This window comes from Dromiciops gliroides, chromosome 4, assembly GCF_019393635.1.
Source record: "Dromiciops gliroides isolate mDroGli1 chromosome 4, mDroGli1.pri, whole genome shotgun sequence".
Lineage (NCBI taxonomy): Eukaryota > Metazoa > Chordata > Mammalia > Microbiotheria > Microbiotheriidae > Dromiciops > Dromiciops gliroides.
In genome coordinates this window covers 235238530-235262320 of record NC_057864.1, presented here as the reverse complement: position 1 = coordinate 235262320, position 23791 = coordinate 235238530, and the positions used below count along the sequence as shown (strand labels likewise).

The 23791-nt window shown below is 40.0% G+C and overlaps 1 protein-coding gene across 1 annotated transcript; it reads left to right on the top strand.

Annotated features, from left to right (window-relative positions):
- Positions 1 to 1359: 1359 nt before the first annotated feature.
- Positions 1360 to 2016, top strand: RNF222 (ring finger protein 222). Its single transcript, XM_044000020.1, is given in 7 exon segments — positions 1360 to 1413; positions 1415 to 1582; positions 1584 to 1674; positions 1677 to 1737; positions 1739 to 1821; positions 1824 to 1853; positions 1856 to 2016. Coding segments are annotated over 7 exon segments (648 nt in total).
- Positions 2017 to 23791: the final 21775 nt, after the last annotated feature.

The window sequence follows — 23791 nt, the reverse complement described above, 5'->3', positions numbered from 1 at the left end:
TGTGTTTATTTTCCCTGAAACCCCTCCAATATTTGTCATTTACTCTTTTATCATCTTTGCCAATTTGATTAGGTATGAGGTAACCTAAAATTGCTTTAATTTGCATTTCTCTAATTATTAATAGTAATTTGTAGCATATGGTTAATAGCTTAGATTTCTTCTGCTAAAGACTGGCTGTTCATATTCTTTAACCATTTAATGTTTGGGGAGTGGTTCTTAGTTTTATAAATATGAGTCCGAATCGGATTCATCTTTAATATGAGATCTTTGTCAGACAAACTTATGGTAAATGGTTAACTACTTCTTTTCTATAGTAGGAGTTTTTCCAGGATTAATTCCATGAAGAGGTAACAAACCAAAGGGAGAAAATTGTATTTAAGAGGGTCAGCCCCCATGTTTAGACCCCAGGAGCTTATATTTTGTTATAAGAGGCATTAGGACACTATTTTTGGTTTTGAGGAAAGAAGTGACATAGTCAGACTCATTTTAGAAATAATATTTTGGCACTTAGTAATGATAGATGGGAAAGACCAGAAGCCAGAGACCAATTAAAAGGCTTTTTAGACTAGGAAGGAGGTGATTGGAGCCTGAAGTTGAGGAATTTAGATGGCCAAGTGGTAGTTTAAGAAGAAATTAGGTAGGATATATTGATACAGATTATTTGAATAGATGAATTTAAAAAAAAAAGGCAGCTAGGTGACACAATGTATAGAGTGCCTGCCCTGGAGTTAGGAAGAGTTCAAATCTAACCTCAGATACTTATTAGCAGTGTGACCCTAGGAAGGTCACTTAACCATGTTTGCCTCAGTATCTCATTTATAAAATTAACTGGAGAGGAAAACCACTCCAACTGTCCAGTGTCTTTGCCAAGAAAACAAAGAGTTGGATACAACTGAAAAATGACTGAACAAAACAACGACAATTGAGGTTAGATAAGAAATATATGTATGTATGTATATGTATCTGTATATATAATATATATATATATATATATATTATTTTTTTTTTTGGAAAACTGTGAGAGCCCAGAGACTTTGGGGATCTTGGGTCATAAATTATATGAGAAGGGCAAGAAGAGAGAGAATAAGATCATGAACTTTAGAACTGGACACGACCTCTGCTAATCCAACACCCCTTCCACCATTTTACGATGAAGATACTGACATCCTCAAAGGGGAAGTGACCTTGTCCAAGGTCACAAGTTAAGCTGAGCAGGTTTCAAACCTAGGTCCCCTAACCATAGGATCAGTGTTTTTTGTTTACATTGCTATGTTAGGGGGGAATAAGAGAGAACAGTACTACTCATGCTTTCTGTCCTTCTCTCCCATAGCAGAACCTTGCATATTGTTGGAGCTACTAATGTCAGAAGGAGAGAGCAAGGACAGTGTGGGCAGTGAGTGCCCTGTGTGCTATTGAGAAGTTTCGGGACCTAGAGGGAGCCAGCCGGACCCTGAGCTGTGGCCATGTCTTCTGCCATGACTGCCTTGTCAAATACCTGCTCTCCTGCAAAGTGGATGGGCAGATCCAAAGGACCATCATCTGTCCTATCTGCCGCTATGTCACCTTCCTCAGTAAAAAGAGCCTCCCGTTGGCCCTCTTTGTCATCGGAAAAGAGCCCCCAGACCTTGGCAGTCCTGTGGGTCCGGATAACCCTACCCTCTCTGGATGCCTTGGGACCACCAACCCTGTCACTATTCCCCATCCTCTCTGGGTTCCTTCTCAGAGTCAGACAAGGGTACTCACCCCAAAGCCCTTCATTTCCCAGGGCTCTGCTACCTAGCCTAGGCCGAGAGCCCCAGATCTTTATCATCAGTCGACATGGATGCCACTAGGGGAGGAGGACAGTGTCCTGCCAGGCAGAGCCTAGCTGACCTCTCAGAGGCATCCCCAGCACGAAGCTCTTTCTGCACACGTTGCTGCCGTTCTCGAGTAATGCTGCTGATAACTCTCATCACGATAGTGGCTGTGGTAGCCACTATCCTGCCCTGGGTCCTACTGGTGAGGAAGGAGGCATGACTTTGTTTAGGGATGCATCTGTACAATGTACCATTAAAAAGCAGCTGACTAGCTTCTGAACCAGACAGGAATACAGAGAGCTCAGCCCCACATAATCATGGACATTTTCAGCATTAGAAGGGCAAAGACAAAAGTCTTGAGGGACTCTGAAGCTAAACACAATGCTGATTCCATCTAACCAAGCCACTCAGAGTTCTCAGGCAGGGTTAAATGACCGAGGAGAGGCTGAGAGAAGTCTTAGCATAATTCTGCCACAGGATTGGGAAAAATGGTGGGGGGTGTTCCCTACCAGTCAGCCTAGGAGGGAGTCAGGGCAAAGGAAATTAAAGGCAAAACAAAGTGCATCTTCTTGTTACTCAGCCTCAAAGTCCAATTTGAAGATGGAGATTCTGGAGCCTGGAACTGGAATTTGATAGGTTGATCCTGAAGGGGTAATATAGTAACCCAGCTGCCTATGAGGAAGCCTGTGCCTCACCCAAGGTCAGCTAATGACGTCTCTTTCCCCTTCAGTCCCACTTCAAAGCAATGTTCATGAAGAGAAAGATTCCTACCTAAATGACCAAGGAGCAGAGGATGCCTGCTTCACAGACAGCTCTTGGGACTTAGACTCTGATAACCTTCACTTCTATTCTGAGGCCCCAAAGAAGGAATGGCACCTAGGGAGGCATCTAGGAAGCCAGAACACTCTGTCCTCCAATAAAGGAGGAGTCAATGAAAAGACCTTTCCTTCCTTTCCTTTTCAGGCAGACCAGAGCCCAGGGGGAAGAAGAGTGTTGAGGCTGCTTCATACCTTCTTCCTCTAGGAGCCTGAGCCCTTCTCTTTCTCTTCAGTGAGGGTCTATTGCTCACTGATCTGGCCTGAAGCCACAGAAAAGACTCACTTCAAAGGAAGTTCTGACTTGCCAAAAAAAAAAGACTTCAGCTAGAGGAGAATGGTCAGGGTTAGGGGAGCCCAGAGAAGTTTTCCCCAAATCTACCCAGAGAATCATCCCATATTTCCTAAAGCTGGTTGAGGTTGTTATACAAGATGGGAGACGAAAAGGATACACACAACTGGTCAGCCTCCAAAAAAAATGAGAAATTGGTCCAAGAGTTTAGCGCTGTTTATGGTGGATCTAGGAAACTGAGGTCTAAGCACCATGCTCTGCTGACTAGAAGCTAATAAATAATAATGATAATATTATTACCATGTATGTAATACTTTAAGGTTTATATAAAAGTGCTTGTCTAAATAATACCCTCATTTGATTCTCACAACACCCTGGTAAGGTTTTTTTTTCCCCATTTTACATGGAACATTTGTAGACAGTGTTACAAAGAATAGGCAGTCCCATGTTTAACATGGATGTATGGATAAGTCTGAATGTCTCTTTCCATATTCAGGGAGACTGGAGTTCCATCTTTGTGGAGAAATAAGAGGATAGATGTGACTGGGCAGTCACTGCCTTCACTCTCCTATCTCAAAAATATCATCGGGGATGAATTATATCTATTTGTAGCACCAACTATTTGTAATCTAAGGGTATGATTCTTTTTGGGGGGTTCATGATAAAAGCCACTTTTTTTTTCATGGCAATGAAGGTTAAGTGACTTGCCCAGGGTTACACAGCTAGTAAGAGTCAAGTGTCTGAGGTCAGATTTGAACCTCAGGTCCTCCTGAATCCAAGGCCAGTGCTTTATCCACTGCATCACCTAGCAGCCCCCTAAAAGCCACTTTCTCTAGTTGTTTGAGACAAGGGGGAGAGAAGTAAATTCCACAGCTGACCTGGAAGGTTACCGTTGGCTTTACTGTAACCGTGTTAACTTCCTGCCAACAAAACTCTTATGAGTAGCTAACATTTATATAGCATTCTAAGATTTGTAAAACCTTGCAACAACTCTGCAAAATAGGTACTATTATTATCCCATCTTACAGATGAAAAAACTGAGACTAAACAGAAATTAAGTGACTTTGCCCAGGGCAGACAGCCTGAGACAAGATTTGAATTCTAGTCCTTCCTGACTTCAAGCCCAGCACCTTGGTCTACTATGCCATGTAACATAAAAAAGACAATCATAAGAATGAGTAAACATATTTATCAAAGCAAGCAGTGAAACAGTAATCAGAAAAGTCATCCTGATTGTTGTTGAGTTGTGTCTGGACTCTCTTCATGAGCCCATTTGGAATTTTCTTGGCAAAGATACTGGAGTGTTTTGCCATTTCCTTCTCCAGCTCATTTTACAGATGAGGAAACTGAGGCAAGCAAGGTCAAATGATTTGCCTGGGATCATACAGCTAGCAAGCATCTGAAGTTAGATTTGAACTCAAGTCTTTCTGACTCCAACCCCATTGCTTGATCCACTATACCATCTAGCTGCCCTCTAATGCCCTCTGTGAGGCTGGAATGAAATGATACCTCAGATCACCAGTGAGAGAATAATCTTATCCAAGAAGTCCATTCTTAGAAGTCTGCGGACACAGGTACTGGGAATCAAGGCCCATGTTGGGTTATCAGCTGCTTGTTCACCATTCAAAGTCATACTTCCTTTATCTGCCGCACTTCCTTCATTTTCTCTCCTTCTTCCTTCTCTTAGAGGTCTCTCAGAGAAGACTAATCTTAGTCTTGTTAACTCTCCTCCCACAAAATTCATAATTAATAGTAGCTACCATTTATAAATGCTGTATACAGCATTCCAAGATTTGTAAAGCAATATACATCTCTCTTCTCATTTGAACCTCACAAAAACCCTGTAAAAAGCTTCCAAGACCACCTGGGGATGGGGCTTCATGCATATGAGAAGACTGGCTGAGAATGATATTTTCTTCTCTCCTTCTGGGCAATGGTCAACCAATTGAGTTGAACTGGTCAAGGAACATCTGAGAATTTTTTTTTAAAAGGGTCAGATGCATAGGCACTATCTTTGATGAGATAGAAAACTCTTTGGCTGAACCAAAGGATCTCTCTGACTAAGCATACATGCTCAGTGCTACAAGTATTTTTGGTGTTTAAAAGAGCCTTGGCTCCTCACGTTTTCTATTATCAAACTCTGATTATTCCCTCCATATAGACATCCCGATTCATCTCTCCCTCCCCTAAATGTCTGGCATTGAGTTTCTCCCCCTTGGTGGGAGACTCCCTCCCTGATCCAAGATTTCTCAGCAGTTCAGGAGGTGAAAAATACAACAGAATACACCCCCTCATTACATGAAAAGGGTACTGCAAATAGAGCCAGACCTTGAGAAACTTTGTGTTATGTTAAAGTAAAGGCTTTGTCCCGAGTTCTTTAGCAGGAGATTGATGAAAGTTGGAATGGGAGAAGGGAATATGGGAAAATAGCTATGAGATTGGAGCAAGTGAAGGGTGTTTGTTCTTTTTTTTTTTTTTTAAGATAGGGGAGACATAGGCATCTGTATAAGCAGTAGAGAAGCACCCAAGAAGAAGAGAATTGGAAAATTAGTGAGATATTGGAGATGGCAGAGGGCAAAATCTGCTGAAGGAAACAGGATAGAATGGGATCGGTTGTGTATGTAGAAGGGCCTTGGAAAGGAAAAGGGCCAACTCTTCGTGTATGACAGTGGTAAAGGAGGAGATAGTGACAGAAGACCACTGGGCGATATGAGATGAGATCAGGAGAAGAGGGAACTCTCAGGGAATGGCCTTTTTTTTTTTCCAGCATAATATGAGGCAAGGTTTTCAGCTGTGGGGACCAATTTTTAATTGAGGAGTGTTAGCTAAGTGGCTTGCTGCAATATTGGGGCAAGGAAGGAGACAGACAGCCTCCCACAAAACAGAGCAGGATTTATTTAACAAGAACGAACTTAAAAAAAATACAAGCAGGATCAGTAGGATCAAGGGAAAGGAAATAAAATGGGGAAAGGGAAATTATACGACCTGAACAACACCACCGCCTAGGAATCAGCTGAGAACACACAGTAGCGTCCTGTCACCTTCCAGCTTCAAGCTAGAATGGCGAAAAAGCCTCCCTTCTTCCCAGCAGACCCCAGGCTGACCACACACAGCCCCCAGCCAATTGGCTGGCCACTCTGACAGTTACATGACTGCCCTCACTGGGTTTCCAATCATTATAATTTTGCCAGGCCCATGTAGGTGTCAGCAAGTGGTGATGACGTGAGGTGCCAGCGCCATGGTGACGGCTACAACCAGTGGGTGGAGCACTGTTTGCAGAGCCCCAGAGGCCAGTGCTCACACCGAGGTTTTTTAAAAAAAATTCTAGCCAGGGGCAGCTAGGTGGCGCAGTGGATAAAAGCAGTGGCCCTGGATTCAGGAGGACCTGAGTTGAAATCTGGCCTCAGACACTTGACACTTGCTAGCTGTGTGACCCTGGGCAAGTCACTTAACCCCAATTGCCTCACCAAAAAAAAAAAAAAATTCTAGCCAAAAGATGGGGTCATAAAAACCTCAAATAACAATTAATTCTTTACATAGCTTAGGAGGTGTGGGAAGGAGAGCCATGGAGGGGTTTAATATGGGTGAAAAGGTTTGGAAGAGCCTCTGTAGTGAGTAGAATAGTGATTTAATTAGGGAGATGTAAAAGGATTCCCTTGTGCAAGTGGGGGCCCAGTTAAGATTATGTTACATAAATTTTCAGTAGACCCAGTCACTATGGTTTCATTCAACAGCATGTGTGAAGACAGCAGATGGTGGAAGTGCTCCCAGGCCAAGGCTTGGCCTAGCAAATATGATAAGAGGGAAAGGGACTTAAGAGGTTGGAGGCAACTAGGAGGACCTGAGTTCAAATCCGGCCTCAGACACTATGTGACCTTGGGCAAGTCACTTAACCCTCATTGCCCTGCAATAAATAAATAATTTTTTTTAAAAAGAGAGAGAGAAGAGAATGGTGCTGAGTTGAGGTGGCTCACCAAGGGGTCAAGATGGGAGGAGAATGTAGCTAGTGCAGGGCTGATGGCCTTGGAGAGAACTTGGAGGTCACAGTGTGACAAAGAACAGGGTTTGATATTAAAAGAGAGATGGGGGCAGCTAGGTGGCACAGTGGATAAAACACCAGCCTTGGATTCAGGAGGGCCTAAGTTCAAATCTGGCCTCAGACACTTGACACTTACTAGCTGTGTGACCTTGGGCAAGTCATTTAACCCTCATTGCCCCACCAAAAAAAAAAGGCAAATGGACAGGTAGAATGACAATAGAATGTGATTAGATAAGGGAATTTCAGGGTTTATAAAGATAGCAGTGGTGAATTTATGGGTAATGCCAAGATCAAGGGCATGACAGTATTACATTAAAACTATTTTAGTGGGGCAGCTAGGTGGCGCAGTGGGTAGAACACCAGCCCTGGATTCAGGAGGACCTGAGAAATCTGACCTCAGACACTTGACACTAGCTGTGTGACCCTGGACAAGTCACTTAACCCCAGTTGCCTCACACACAAAAAAATTATAATATAATATGAATGAATGAATAAATTAATTAATAAATTAATTAATTAATTAATTAATTAAATGAAACTATTTTAATGGTGGAAAGACCCCTAGAAAAAAAAAATCTGGGACCTTGCCACCAAGGGTGGGATCTGTTTAATGTAGGGTGATTTGGTGATCTGGTTTCCTTTTTGAGGGGTTGGGGAAGTTGTTTTCAGGTTTGGTTTCCTTGCTACATTAAGGTAATGGGGAATTGGTGTTGAAGGGTTTAGCTGAATTTCCATTGCCCTGGGAGAATGTCTTTCTGACCTAGCATGGCCATTTGCTGTGGTGAATGTAGAGGGCACAGGCTTGTGATTGCTTTATCTGAATTGATATCCTTTTTATCCTTTGTCACCAGTAAAGTCGTTTTTATTACATGTGATGGTCCTCAGTGCCTTGTGGAATTTTAACCCTGAGTCTAAATCACTGGATTGGCTTGAGTTAGGACAGGTCCAGGAGGGCTCCTAAAAAAGAAACCACATCAGGCATATTTGGGAAATAGGTTTGAGGCATATCTGACTCTTCCTCTCCCCATCAAAGTAGTTAAACTTTGCATCCTGTTTATTATACATCCTTTATTATAGGGAGGGCTTGGCTTCTACCTTACCTAGGGTGTAAGTAAACACCAATTTGGGTGAAGATTATTTTTTAAATTTAAGAGGCTAATTTATGAGCCTCAATAAACATCTCTTTGCTGGCAGAGCTACATCTCTAGCAAGACCCAACCAGGCCTTTCCCCCAGGATCTCTAAAGCAAATGGAAGCCAAATGTGGGAACTTGTACATCTTAACCAAGGACATTGCTGGTAAATTCAGAGAGGGAATCCAGCCCCAGTAGTGGTGTTAATAGAATCTGGGTGAGTTATATATGATGGCTCTATATCAAAGTTCCCAGACAGGAAAACAGCCCAGAAACTGGTTGGGCTGGTGCTGTTTCTAATGAATGGTTGGATCATAGGGAGGAGAAAGGGAGGGGAAGTATAGGCTCAAGAAGTTAATTTGCTCACATAATTCTCTTCATAGTTTTCTTCTTACTCAGCCTGCATTTTCTCTACATATTGCCTTCCTTTTCCTTCTCTTCCCTTCCCTTCTTTCCTTTTCCCTTCCCTTTCCTTCTCTCACTCCAACGTCCCTCAGTCTCTCTCTGAGTGGAGGCAGCTAGGTGGCTCAATAGATAGAACATTGGGCCTTGAGTCAGGAAGACTTGAATTAAAATTTGGCCTCAGATACCCACTAGCTGTGTGACCCAGGGCAAGTCACTTAACCCCTATGGGTTAACAAAGAGTTGGGCACAATTGAACAATAACAACCATGTTTCTTCTCCCTTCTATGGCTAAATTCCTGTAAAAGGCCATCTAAGTGCCTTCACTTCCTCTTTTCATTCTCAACTCTTTTCATTCTGACTTCTGACCTCATCATTCAACTGAAACTGCTCTCTCTAAAGTTACCAATTATTTCTTATTTTCCAAATCTAATGGCCTTTTCTCAATCTGCATCCTTCTTGACCTCTCTAACAGTCTTTGACGTTTCAGTTGTCCTCTTCTCCTTGATACTTTCTTCTCTCTAGGCTTCATGACACTCCTGGTTCTCTTCTTACCTATCTAATCATTTCTTCTCAATCTCCTTTGCAGTATCTTTATCCAGATTATGACTATTAACTGTGGATGTTATACTCCTGGTCTCCATTTCTTCTTCCTCTTTACATTTAATTTGGTTATTACATCAGCTTCTATGGATTCAATTATATACTGATAATTTTTAAATCTATTTCTCTGATGACCTCCAGTCAAATACCTTTAAATGCCTATTGGACATCTTGAACTGAAAGTTCGTATTCAAATCATATTCAAAATTCAATTCATCATTTCCCCCTCCCAATCCTCCCTAAAAAGCACAGATATCACCTTACTGACAAAGGTCTATATAGTCAAAGCTATGGTTTTTCCAGTGTGGCTGTAAGAGATAGATTGTAAAGAAAGCTGAGCCCCACAAAATGAACACTTTCAAATTGTGGTGCTGGAAATTAATTCAAGCTGTTCACTGGAAGGTCAAATACTGAAGCAAAAGCTCAAATACATTGGCCACATAATGAGAAGATAGCACTCTTTGGGAAAACCCTGATGTTGGGAAAGATTGAAGGCATAAGGAAAAGGAGACAGCAGAGGATGATGAAATGGATAGATAGTATCGTGGAAACATGGAACATGAACTTTGGACAGACTTCGAGGGATAGTGTTAGAGATAGAGATAGAAGGGCCTGGCACACTATGGTCCATGAGATCACAAAGAGTCAGACACAACTGAATGACTTCACAACAACAACAACAACAACAACAATAACAAGAAGTCCTCCCTTCTTCCTAACTTCCTTATTATTGTTGAAGGCACCAGTATTTACCAAGGTTTGAAACCTAGGTGTCATCCTTGATCACTCAACCATTCTCACCCCCCATATTCAATCAGTTGTCAAGACCTTTCAATTTTACCTCCCTAACATCTCTCACACACTCCCTTCTCTCTTCTGACACTGACATCCCCCTGGTGCAGGCCCTCATCACCTCACAATTGAGCATTGCAATGTTTTCCTGCTACATATCTCTTCTCACTCCAGTCCATCCCCCACTCAGCTGTCAAAGCAATCTTCCTAAAGTCATCCCCTTCCCCATCACTCCCAGAACAAAAATAAAATCTCGTTTGGTGTTCAATCTTTACAATTATCTTACATCTCCCCTGACTCCAACTCCTTCCCCCTACCCCCAAGTACTATGTGATTCAGCAACACTGACTTCCTTGCTGTTCCTCAGACAAGATAATCAATCTCCTAACTCTGGACATTTTCAGAGTCAGAAATGCTCTCTGACCTCATCTATGCCTCCTAATTTCCCTGCTAAAATCCCACATTCTACAGGAAACCTTTCTTGATACGTCTTTTCTTTCTTTTGGGGGGGGGGCAGAACAATGAGGGTTAAGTGACTTGCCCAGGGTCACACAGCTGGTAAGTGTCATGTGTCTGAGGCCAGATTTGAACTCTATCCACTGCACCACCCAGCTTCCACTTGATCCCTCTTAATTCTAGTGCCTTCCCTATGCTGATTATTTCCAATTTTTCCTGTTTATAGTTTGTTTCTACATAGTTGTTTACACATTGTCTCTCCCCCCCCCCACTCTCCCATTAGACTCTGAGATCAAGGACTGTCTTTTATCTTTCTTTGTATTCTCAGCAGGTCATATAGTGCCTGGAACATATTAGGGGCCTTAATAAATGTTGACTGAGTGACAGACTGACCTAAACTACTATGGGACTGGCCTGAGTCAGGCTCAGCTCATGATCTTTTACCAAACATTTAGTAAGAATCTATGCAATCCATACCCTTTGACCCAGCAGTACCACTTTTGGGTCTTTTTCCCAAGGAAATCATGGAAAAGGGAAAAGGACCCATATGTACAAAAATATTTATAGCTGCTCTTTTTGTGGTGGCAAGGAATTGGAAGTTGAGGGGATGCCCATCAATTGGGGAATGGCTGGACAAGTTGTGGTATATGAATGTAATGGAATACTATTGTGCTGTAAGAAACGATGAGCAGGAGGAGTTCAGAGAAACCTGGAAGGACTTGCATGGGCCGATGATGAGTGAGATGAGCAGAACCAGGAGAACATTGTGCACAGTATCATCAACATTGTGTGTTGATCAACTGTGATAGACTGGATTCTTCTCACCAATCCAACAGTACAAGAAAGTTCCAAGGGACTCATGATGGAAAAGGCTCTCCAAATCCAGGAAAAAAAAGGAACTGTGGAATATGGATGCTGATTGGACCATCCTATTTCTTTTGTTTTTGGTGCTGTTGTTTTTCTTTTTTGAGGTTTTTTCCTTCTTGCTCTGATTCTTCTTGTATAACATGACTAATGCAGAAATATGTTTAATGTTTTATATATATATATATACATATATATGTGTATATGTATGTATGTATGTATATATATATATATATATATATATATACATATAACCTATATCAGATTACCTGCTGTCTAGGGGAGGGGGGGAGGGAGAAAAATTTGAAATTGGAAATCTTATCTAAACAAATGTTGAAAACTTAAATAAATAAATAACTTTTTTTAAAAAAAGAATTATGCAATCTCAGCTAAGCTATCTCAGACTCTATCTTATGTTTCCATCAACCTGAGCTGCAGATACTCTGTCCATGCCATCTTTTCAGATTCTGAGGAGCTTCCCATCATTGAAGACTTGTATGTAGCTAGACATGTTTCAGCATTGGCTTATATTTTTTTTCCCCAAGGAATGAATGTCAAAGTTTATTTTTGTTTTTAAAATAAATGTTTATCTTCCAGTAGAAGCTGAAGCTTTGCCCTGTGAAACAGAGTTTAAGTGTTTTATTTTCCCTCCCAACCTGGAAGTCTTACATTTATAGGCTTGTTTGTTACCCTAGGAGGTGACAGGCCCTATTAACATTCTGGAGCTGCCAAATTACGTTTTCTTTGTGGTTTCAGAAGATGAGCTGCTGAATGAGAGGAGATGAGGTGAAACTGGTTTGCTTGGTCTGAACCCTGTCTTGTGTTTAAATACAAGGCAGAACAGTAGTAGAAAAATAGATGGGGAGATAAGAGTCTTAATGCAGCTAAATTCCTCTAGGTTTTTTTAGTCCTCTTTCCTTTAGGTTACTACTCTGAACTCCACTCCTATTGTCCGCCGTATTTTAAACAGCAGTTGCATATGGAAGTGCTCCTAGAATCTTGTTTACCTGTAAGGCAGGGAGAAAAAAGGTCAGGGACAAATGAGACCATTAATGATGGGGGGGGGGATCTACTTTGTCTAACTCCCTTTTTCTCTTCTCTTGACTTTTTTGCCCTCTCTCCTTTCTAAGACCCCTCTCCCCTGTCCTGCATTAACATGTGATATATGGCTTTTGTGTCCTTACCTCCTCCCTTTCTTATCCCAGTTGGCCTATGAACATTTGTATTCATCATGAATTTGTCCCTGTATCTGAACTCTTAAAGGCCTGGAATTGTCTTCTGAGTTTAAAGCTCTAAGCCCTCTCCTCCTGAAGTTCTCATAAGACCAGAGACCTAGGGGACCCTGATTTCCATATTCAAGAAAAAGATTTTGAAAGAGGTGGGAATGATAATATTTAGTTGGGATTGTAAGATCTCAGTCTCATATTCTTCCCCTTATACCTCTTTAGTTATAGAGTTTAAGATAAAAAATACTGTTTAAGATAAGAAATACTGTGAAAATATCCTAGGGCAAGACGTATGTTCTAAATGAAAATTGAATGTCTTGAAGTGACTATGTTCTGACTGTCTGATGATATGGAAGACTTCCCCTGGTAGGGGAGAAGGGAGAAGTAATGCCAGAGATATGAAGCTTATAATAGGAGCCCTGAGCTCTAGACTTGAATTTCTTACTGACAGTTGGAAATTTCTACTTCTCCACTCTTCTTATTGATCAAATCAGCTACCATGAGTTCAATTATTACTTCTAAACAAATGGCTTCCAGATCTATATATTCAGTCCTAATCTATCTTCTCACATAGCCAATTTATTGGCTATAGCTATCCACTGATACGTTAAACTCAATTCTGTAGTCAGAGAATTTGAGTTCAAATCCTTCCTCTGATACTAATTACCATTGTGACCCTGGGCAATTCACTAAATCTCCCTACTTCTCAGTTTCTTCATCTATAAAATTATATGGTTAGACTTCATATCCTCTGAAGTAAGCCCCTTCAAAACTGACCTCATAATCTTCCCACTAAAACCTACCCTTCCTTCCAACTCACCTGTTCCAATTAAGGCCACAACTACCTCCTAGTCACCCCACTTCAAAACACTGGTGTCATCTATTACTCTTCCCTCTTTCTCGCTCCTCATAGCCAGTCAGTTGTCAAGTTCTGTTGATTCTGCCTTTACAATGTAGCACATATAAACTGAAGCTATTCTCCCAATCCCCACTCAGACTAGCATGGCAAATCCTCAGAAGACAGCTATCTATATCTCTTCCAAAGGATTATAGGAATAATCCTGAAGGTTTCCTTTTTTGTTGTTGTTGTTGTTGTTGTTTGCAGGGCAATGAGGGTTAAGTGACTTTCCCAGGGTCACACAGCTAGTAAGTATCAAGTGTCTGGGTCTGGATTTGAACTCAGGGCCTCCTGAATCCAGGGCTGGTGCTTTATCCACTGCACCCCCTAGCTGCCCCAACCCCAATCTCTTTTTTTTTTCAGTGAGGCAATTGGGGTTAAGTGACTTTCCCAGGGTCACACAGCTACTAAATGTTAAGTGTCTGAGGTTGGATTTGAACTCAGGTATTCCTGACTCCAGGGCCAGTGCTCTATCCACTGTGCCACCTAGCTGCCCCCCCCAATATCATTTTAACCTCAATGTTTAATTAAAGGCAGCTAGGTGGCACAATGGATAGAGTGTGGGACCTGGAGTCAGGAAGACCTGAGTTCTAATCCAGCCTCAGACACTCTCTAGCTGTGTGGTCCTGGACAAGTCACTTAACCCTGTTTGCCTCAATTCCTCTTCTGTACAAGAGCTGGAGAAGGAAATGGCAAACCACTCTAGTATCTTTGCCAAGAAAACCCTAATGTAGAGAATTTCCTACATGAAGTCATGAAGACACAACTGAAACAACTGAACAACAACAATGTTAATTAACCAATTAGGATGAATTGGATTTTGCAAAGGTATATAAACTGAGAAGATATAGCAAGACCTGAAGTAAAAAAAAAAACCTCCCAAAGGGGAGGGAGTCCATTCTCTGTCACTTTAGTGCCTGGGAAGAATGAACTAAAACTTTAAGTGGTGACTACCAACAGTTCCCCTACCACATTCACTCCCCAGTGTTGCATAGACAAAAGCCAAGTTACTTCATTGTTTTGAGCACAGGGTGTCTCAGCTCCTTATTTGATCCTCTGGCTAGGCTAGGTAGAGCAATTGCTCCTCACTGCTGCTCCTCAACAGGTTTGGCTGCCATGGCTGCTGGGAGACTATGCAATGGATTTCTGCTGCTGGACCTCTGATGTTTTTTCCATCCTTTTGAAAGTTACACAGTCATAATATTATTCTCCTTAACACCTATTGATTTTGCCCTCTCTTACATTCACTCAACTCATCCCTATACTTGGAGTGTACTCCCTTTACATTTCCATCTGAAATTCTTTCTTCAAGCCCCAGTTCAAATGACACCTCTTACAACAAGCCTCTCATGTTCCCAGGAAAGTGACCCCTAATTCCTTAAGTTTTCTTATAGAGCTTTGCCCTGTATTTCTTCTTAGTCCTTATCACTTTCTACCTCTTATTATACTTATTTGTGTGTTTACCAAGTCATTTTTCATCTTTGTATCCTGAGCACAATAATTTATAAATGTTGAATTGGCTTTCACTCTAGTAAGAATAGTTCTGTACTTTGCATGTGATAGACACTTTGGAAGAAGAATATGTCTGGAACAGAGAAAGAAGAAAATTTCTTAGGCTGTGGGCTAGAGACCATTTTTAGCCAGCTGCTGTTCCTTGGCCAAGGGCTACTTCAGAGTGGAGTGATGCTGCTGTATGCCTGGGGTGCAAAAAGAAATTGTGAATCATGTCATAATGTGCTCCTGGCTGTGTGTACTTTTTGCCTACTTCAAGGAAACACTATCTTCTTTTCCCTATATGTCAATTAACTTAACTGAATTCAGTTCAACTGAATTCAAATAAATTTGGCTAATTCCATTATATTTTAAGGTTCCTAATGTCAAGAACTATCCTTTTTCTTCTTTGCTTTTCCAGTGTCTTCACACTGTATGCCCTTAGATCTGCTGAATTCTATTCATTTATTCACTCGGATCCTTTAACTACCCAAAACCAATTTTCTCAATCTAACTTTCTATTGATCAAGCAAAGAAAATTCAAAATAGACATTTCAAAGGTTTTGAAGTGGAGATCATTTCCAAATAAGTTGTTGTGGTGTTTATTTTATTGTTTTTGACTCAGCAGTGATTCAAAATAAGATTTAGGACTTTTTCTTTTTAATTTATGAAAATTATTCAGAGATAGATTGGGGGGGTGGTGATGTACCAACAAGGAGAAGAGGTTCATTGAATGCCACATATTTGGCCTTCGAGCTTGGGAAAAGAAAGAATGTCCCAAGAATAAGAGATTCATCATGATACAGTATATATCCAGTATATGAAAAAGGGTATCAAGTGGCTGACCCAGTAAGGAGGGGCACCGTTGTTATCCATATTCACATCGAAAGGTGCTTTGAAGCACATTGCATACTTGCAAGATGAGGGGCAGTTAGAAGCTAATGTTTGTAACAACTGTGCCCTAAAGTGCCCTAGGTTAATTAATGTGTAAGATGAACAAACAAAACAGTTGTTGTTGTTGTTGAGTCATTTTCAACTCTTCATGACCCCATTTGGGGTTTTCTTGGCAACGTTTGCCATTTTCTTCTCCAATTCATTTTACAAAGGAGGAACTGAAGCAAACAGGGTTAAGTGACTTGCCCAGTGTCACACAGCTAATAAATGTCTGAGGCTAGATTTGAACCCAGGAAGATGAATCTTCTTGACTCCAGGCCTAGCACTCTACTGTGCCACCTAGTTGCCCCAACAATACTCACAAAAAAGCCATCCAGTTGTTTTTCTTTTAATCTTAGCTTTATTGGATTTATTTGTACAGAAGCTTTAAAATTTTATGTAATCAAAATTATTTATCTTATCTTCTATAATTCTCTCTATCTCTTGTTTGGTCACAAACTCTTATCTTTTTCATAGATCTGAATTAAGCAGAGTGGAGTAAACAGAACCAGAAAAATTTATACTATAAAAATAAATATTTTAAAAATAATTAATATTTTTATTTATTTAAATTAAATATTAAAAATAATTTTGAAGACTTCTATAAACTGATGAAGAATGAAATTAGTAGAACCAGAAGAATAATTTATACAATATTTATACTAGACTAGACTATTACTATACTATACAACCTTCAAAGTTGTAAGAATTATGATCAATACCATTGTATTGATCCAATAATGGTTCCAGAGAAATGATAATAAAGCATACTCTCCCTTTCAGATAGAAAGGAAATGGATTTATGGTGCAAAATTTTATACATACATATATATGTATGTATGTATGTATGTATGTATGTATGTATGTAAGAATGTATGTGTAGGGGCAGCTAGGTGGCACAGTGGATAAAGCACCAACCCTGGGATTCAAGAGGACCTGAGTTAAAATCTAGCCTCAGACACTTGACACTAGCTGTGTGACCCTGGGCAAGTCACTTAACCCTCATTGCCCTGCCAAAAAAAATAATAATGTATGTGCATATGTATACATATATATGATGGGTGTGTATGTATGTATATATACATATATGTGTGATTATGGGAGATATATAGGATATAGATGTGATATAGATCTATCTATCTATCCCCTACTCTGCACCATAAATCTATTTCCTTTCTGTCTGGAAGTGGATAGTATGCTTTATATCTCGGTCTATCATCCTTTCTCACACACACACACACACACACACACACACACACACACACACACACACATATATACAGACAACCAATGAGGAAATTTGTTTTGCTTCAATTTGTTAAAAGGAATTGTTTTCTTTACTTTCTCTTTTTTTCCCAATGGTATTGGAAGTGGGAAGGAGAGAAAATAGATTTCTGTTAATTTCTTAAAATTCAATTAAAATAGGCTTGTAGAGCACCGGCCCTGGATTCAGGAGGACCTGAGTTCAAATCTGGCCTCAGACACTTAACACTTACTAGCTGTGTGACCCTGGGCAAGTCACTTAACCCTAATTGCCTCACAAAAAAAAAATAGGCTGTGAATGATATAGATGTAGAATGTTTCATCAATTTTCAGATAAGGTTACCGTATTGTTAGTTTTGATTGTTTTACCTAATTGTTTAACAAATTGTTTTATTTGCTATGAGAGACCTCATGGAGTACAGGTAATCTGGAAATGTTTGTGGTATAAAAGTAAAACACATCAATAAAACTTAAAACCCCAGCTATACCCACATGATTTGCCTATCCACACATGGGTTGTGTCTGGACCTCCAATTCATATGGCAATGAGTGGTGCTATATGTCCATGGTCCTCCGATTGGAGTATAAACCAACCTGGCAGCATGATATAAGGGGGAGTCCACTACTGAATGCTCTTCATGTGGGACTAGCCACAGGCCATCCAAACAAAAAGAGCCACTATTATTTGCTACCTACCACAGGTGATTGAGGGTAGAAGATGACCAAGCAAAGTAAAGTGCCTTGTAGTCTGCTGCACCCTTGTGGTATAGACTAGCTTGTGGGGATGACCTAATGATGAGAGACCTAATGATGAGAGAACTAATTGCTATATATTTTGGGGTGCCTAGGACCAGGTCTTTAAGAATAGACAATGGGACTTCCAGCAAAGATAGCAAAGTTAAATGTTCTAGTTTCCCTTAGAAACACTCCAGCAAAAATGGAAAAGGATATTAGTTAAAACAAAGACTGAGAGAGTAAGCAAGAAAGAGACAGATTAGTAGGCTCCTTCATCCAGTTGAATACTGTATAAGAAGTAAGGCAACATTATTCTGAGAAGGCATCCTTAAGCTTTACCAAAGTGCCAAAAGAGTTCATCACACACACACACACACACACACACACACACACACACACACACACACACTCACATGGTTAAGAACCCTTACTACAGGGAGAAAGAGAAAGCAAAATTATAAGACTTAGGGACCTGAATGTGCCCCTTTCAGAGTTAGGGAAATCTAACAAAAAGTTATATAAGAAAGAAATTAAGGATCTGAATACAATTTTAGAACATTTATATATGGACTTCTGGTTAATTACTAAATAATAATAGAAAGGAGCATACATATTGCTTCACATGACACCTTGCCTTTGAAGCAGAGGAATTTGGAAGGTCTGATCTTGATTCTAAAGCTCATCCCTCCTTCCTTAATAAAAAAAAATCATGGGAAAAAATAAAACTACAGCAAAGTATAAGGAAGAAGGGACTTGAAAGCTAAACATAGAAATGAATAGTTAAAGGGACAGCTAGGTGGCACAGTGGATAAAGCACCAGCCCTGGATATAGCAGGACCCAAGTTCAAATCTGGCCTTAGATACTTGATACTAGCTGTATGACTGTGGGCAAGTCACTTAACCCTCATTCCCCTGCAAAAAAAAAAAAAACAAAACAAAACAAAAAAAAGAAATGAAGAGTTAAGTGTTAAGCCATGAGAACATATCAGAAGATCCAGCAGAAGGGGCCAAGCTTCAGTATGGTAAGAATGAGCCTAAGAGATTCTAGCAGAGCTTACACTCCCTGCCCCATCCAATTAAGTGAGTGGATAAGCTTATTAGTTCTTTATCTGTTGCTTTCAATTTAGGTCTCATTTACCTATTATAAAACTTGATTGGCCCACAGAAATACTCAGGAGTGTGTGTGTGTGTGTGTGTGTGTGTGTGTTATGGTGGATAAGTGTAACCTGAAGTTCAAGCTTATTTGCACAACACACTGGAGATCGATCACTCCATCCTCCCTGCCTTTATGAGGTAGTAAGAGCTTGGGAGAGTAGAGATGCTACCACTTCTTGTGTCTAGCTTTGAGAGAGAAGACACTTGATTCCAGATTCTTTACAAGGAGAGATACATGAAGGGGAGGGAAAGACTGTAAGGAAGAAGCTGACATGTAAAGGAGCCTGTAATTTTCTAATCCATATTTTTACCATGCTAGAGAATGGGGAATTTTCCCCCTCTCTTTGTCTCTGTTTCTGTCTCTCTTTGTGTATGTCTCTCTCCTTCTGTCTCTGTCTCTGTCTCTTTCCTATGTCTTTCTGTTTCAATGTCTCTGTCTCTGTGTCTCTGTCTCTGTCTCTCTACACACACACACACACACACACACACACACACTCCCTTCCAGTGGGAGAATTTATTCATTCTGTGTATTGTCTGTTAGAGGAAGCTAGGTGGCTAGAGCTCCGAGTCAGGAAAACTCATCTTCATGAGTTGAAATTTGATCTCAGACTCTTACTAGCTTTGTGAGCCTGGGCAAGTCATTTAACCCTGCTTGCCTCAATTTCTCAACTGTAAAATAAACTAGAGAAGGAAATGACAAACTACTCCAGTGTCTTTGCCAAGAAACCCTGATATGGGGTCACAAAGAGTCAGACACAACTGAACAACAAAAAATATTGTCTGATATATTTTTTCTTTCCTTTTTTTCGGGGCAATGAGGGTTAAGTGACTTGCCCAGGGTCACACAGCTAGTAAGTGTCAAGTGTTTGAGGTCAGATTTGAAATCAGGTCCTCCTGATTCCAGGGCTGGTGCTTCATCCACTGTGCCACCTAGCTGCCCCAGTATATTCTAATCTATATAATTTCTCTGATTTGTTTGCTCTCAGGTTTGATAAATTAATTTATTTGCTATGTGTAGAACTAGAATTTGATAGAAAAGGCATCAAGCTTTTTGATATATAGCTTGGAGCCCACCTTCTCTGTTAAAGGTATAGAGATCAGGAGATCAGCTTAAACTTAAAAATTACTTATTCTAGCTAGCAAGATTTAGGAGGGTTATAATAATATATAATTCTAGCCTGTTACCCCATCTCTTAAAATATTTTTTTGTGGGGCAATGAGGGTTGAGTGACTTGCCCAGGGTCACATAGCTAGTAAGTGTCAAGGGCCTGAGGCCGGATGTGAACTCAGGTCCTCCTGAACCCAGAGCTGGTGCTTTATCCACTTCACCACCTAGCTGCCCCTACCCCATCGCCTAAGAAAGAAGAATGGCTAGCCTTGGCATCCCATCTCCTTGCTCTCTGCCTGGCAGGAATCAGTCTCTCTTTAAAATGTGAGGGTATGTGCAAAGACTCTAGAGAATCACACCTCCTTGTAAGCCACATCAAGACAGACTCATGTGGACACACGTAAACTACATGGACAATATATCCCCCCCATATAAAGTTTAAAAGTAAAGAGATTATATATATGTTTATATATTTATATGTGTGTATGTATGTGTGTGTATATAGTTGCCTAAAGCATCTTTATTCTAGAGAGATAAAAGGTTTCATCAGCAGGAGCAGATCTAGGACTTCGTGCAGTTAGGACAAAGTAGGAGAAAGTATAATATGATTTTCAGATTCAGCTGTTTCTAATAAGAGTAGAAGTCTGAGGTTGAACAAAATTGTGGGTTAATAAGTATGCTTGTGGTTGCAAATCCCTGTCCTTGAAAAGCTGACTTTGAAAGAAAGCCACTCCCTTTAGTGGTCCTTCCTTGAGGTAGGAGGGAGCTGAAAGAAAGCCAAGCTGCTCAGCTTGCCTTGCTCACTAGCATCACCTGCTGCCTAAACACTTTTGCAAAAATTGTGTTTAGGGCATACAAAAACCCTTAAACAAATGCAGAAAAGCAGAGATATTAAACGTATCCATTACTGATATAAAAATTATAATCATGATGGATTTAAAAAAAGGATTCAGACTTAGATGTAGCCTAAAGAATAGTCCTAAAGAATATATGAGACAAAAAACCAAATCATGATATAGGGAATTAAATCAAATTTATAAGAATCCAAGTCATTCCCCAATTGAGAAATGGTCAAAGGATATGAACAGGCAGTTTTCTGATGAAGAAACCAAAGCTATCTATTCCCATATGAAAAAATGCTCTAAATCTCTAATGATTAGAGAGATGCAAATTAAAACAACTCTGAGGTACCACCTGACACCTATCAGATTGGCTAAAATGACAAAAAAGGAAGATAATAAATGTTGGAGAGGCTGTGGGAAAATTGGAACACTAATGCATTGTTGGTGGAGCTGTGAGATGATCCAACCATTCTGGAGAGCAATTTGGAATTATGCCCAAAGGGCAATAAAGCTGTGCATACCCTTTGACCCAGCAATCCCACTTTTAGGTCTTTTGCCCAAAGAAATCATGGAAGGGGGAAAGGGACCCACATGTACAAAAATATTTATAGCTGCTCTTTACATGGTAGCAAGGAATTGGAAGTTGAGGGGGTGCCCATCAATTGGGGAATGGCTGGACAAGTTGTGGTATATGAATACAATGGAATACTATTGTGCTGTAAGAAATGATGAGCAGGAAGAGTTCAGAGAAACCTGGAGGGTCTTACGTGAGCTGATGATGAGTGAGAGGAGCAGAACCAGAAGAACATTGTATCATCAACATTGAGTGTTGACCTACTGTGACGGACTATATTCTTCTCACCAATGCAATGGTACAGAAGAGTTCCAGGGAACTCATGATAGAAGAGGATCTCCAAATCCAAGAAAAAAAAGAAAGAAAGAACTGTGGAGGATAGATGCTGATTGAACCATATTATTTCTTTTGTTTTGGGTGCTGTTGTTTTTTTTTTCTATTTTGAGGTTTTGCATCACTGCTCTGATTCTTTCTCTTGTAACAGGATTAATGCAGAAATAGGATTAATGTTATTATGTGTATATATATGTGTGTGTGTATATATATATATGTATATGTATAGAGATATATAGATATAACCTATATCAGATTGCCTGCTGTCTAGGGGAGGGGGGGAGGGAGGGGTGGGAGGGAGAAGAATCTGAAATTGTAAAGCATGTATAAACAAAAGTTGAGAACTATCTTTACATGTAATGGAAAAAATAAAATACCTCATACATTAAAAAAAAAACCAAATCATGGGAAAAATAGATAATTCTGCCAAAGAAAATAACAATGAGACAACATATTAAATTTGTAGGATGCAGCCAAAGCAATCCTTAAGGAAAATTTTATATTTCTTTAAGTTTTATTTTGTCTTTGACATTACCATAGTTTCCTCCAGTATCCACTTTTTCCCCATTCTATCTAATGAATTATATAAAAATATGATCATTTGAGTCACTATACATATATATACACACATATAAAATTTCCCCCCCAAAAAATTTTCCCCCAATTACATGTTGAACCAATTTTTTTAACATTTTTTTTTAAGTTTTGAATTTCAAATGTTATCCCTCCCTGAGGATGGTAAATAATCAGATATAGGTTATACATGCACAATCATGTAAAACATTTCAATTTTTTAAAATTTTGTAATAAACATTTTTATTTATAGGTTTGGATTCCAATTTTTATCCCTCTCTTCCTCCATGCCCTCCCCCCTCCCTGAGGGGGCAAACAGTCAGATATGGGCTATATATGTATGATTATGTAAAACATTACCATATTTGTCATTTTGTACAAGAAAACTTGATTAAAAGAAAGAAATGAAAGAAAGTGAGAAATAGCATGCTTAAGTCTGTTCCATCAATATCAGTTCTTTCTTTGGAGGTAGATAGTATGTTTCATCAATAGTCCTTTGGGATTGTCTTGGATTGTTGAGAATAGTCAAGTCATTCACAGTTGCTGTCACTATGTACAATGTTTCTCTTGGTTCTGCTCACTTCACTATACATCATTTCATACATGTCTTTCCAGGCCTTTCTGAAGCCATCTTGCTTGTCATTTCTTATTGCACAATAATATTCTATTACCATCATATACCACAGTTTGTTTAGCCATTTCCCAATTGATTTCCAATTCTTAGGCACCACAAAAAGAGCTGCTATAAATATTTTTGTACAAATAGCTCCTTTTCTCTTTTTGGGGATGTCTTTGGGATATAAACATAGCAGTGGTATTTCTGGATCAAAGGGTATGCAGAGTTCTATAGCCCTTTGGGCATAGTTCCAAATTGCTCTCCAGAATGGTTGGATCTTTTCACAACTCCATCAACAATGGACTAGTGGGGCAGCTAGGTGGTGCAGTAGATAAAGCACCAGCCCTGGATTCAGGAGGACCTGAGTTCAAATCCAGCCTCAGACACTTGACACTTACCAGCTGTGTGACCTTAGGCAAGTCACTTAACCCCCATTGCCCTGCAAAACAAACAAAAAAAACCAATGGATTAGCGTCCCAGCTTTCCCACATCCCCTCCAACATTTTCCATTTTTGTTATATTTGCCACTCTAATAGGTGTGAGGTAATACCTCAGAGTTGTTTTAATTTGCATTTCTCTGATCAATAGTGATCTAGAGCATTTTTTCATATGATTACAGATAGCTTTGATTTCTTTGTCTGAAAACTGCCTGTTCATCTCCTTTGGGGAATGTGAATATTTCTTTTTTTTTTTTTTTAATTTTTTTTGTTTTTGTGAGGCAATTGGGGTTAAGTGACTTGCCCAGGGTCACACAGCTAGTAAGTGTCTGAGGCCAGACTTGAACTCAGGTCCTCCTGAATCCAGGGCCAGTGCTCTATCCACTGCGCCACCTAGCTGCCCCTATTTTCTGATT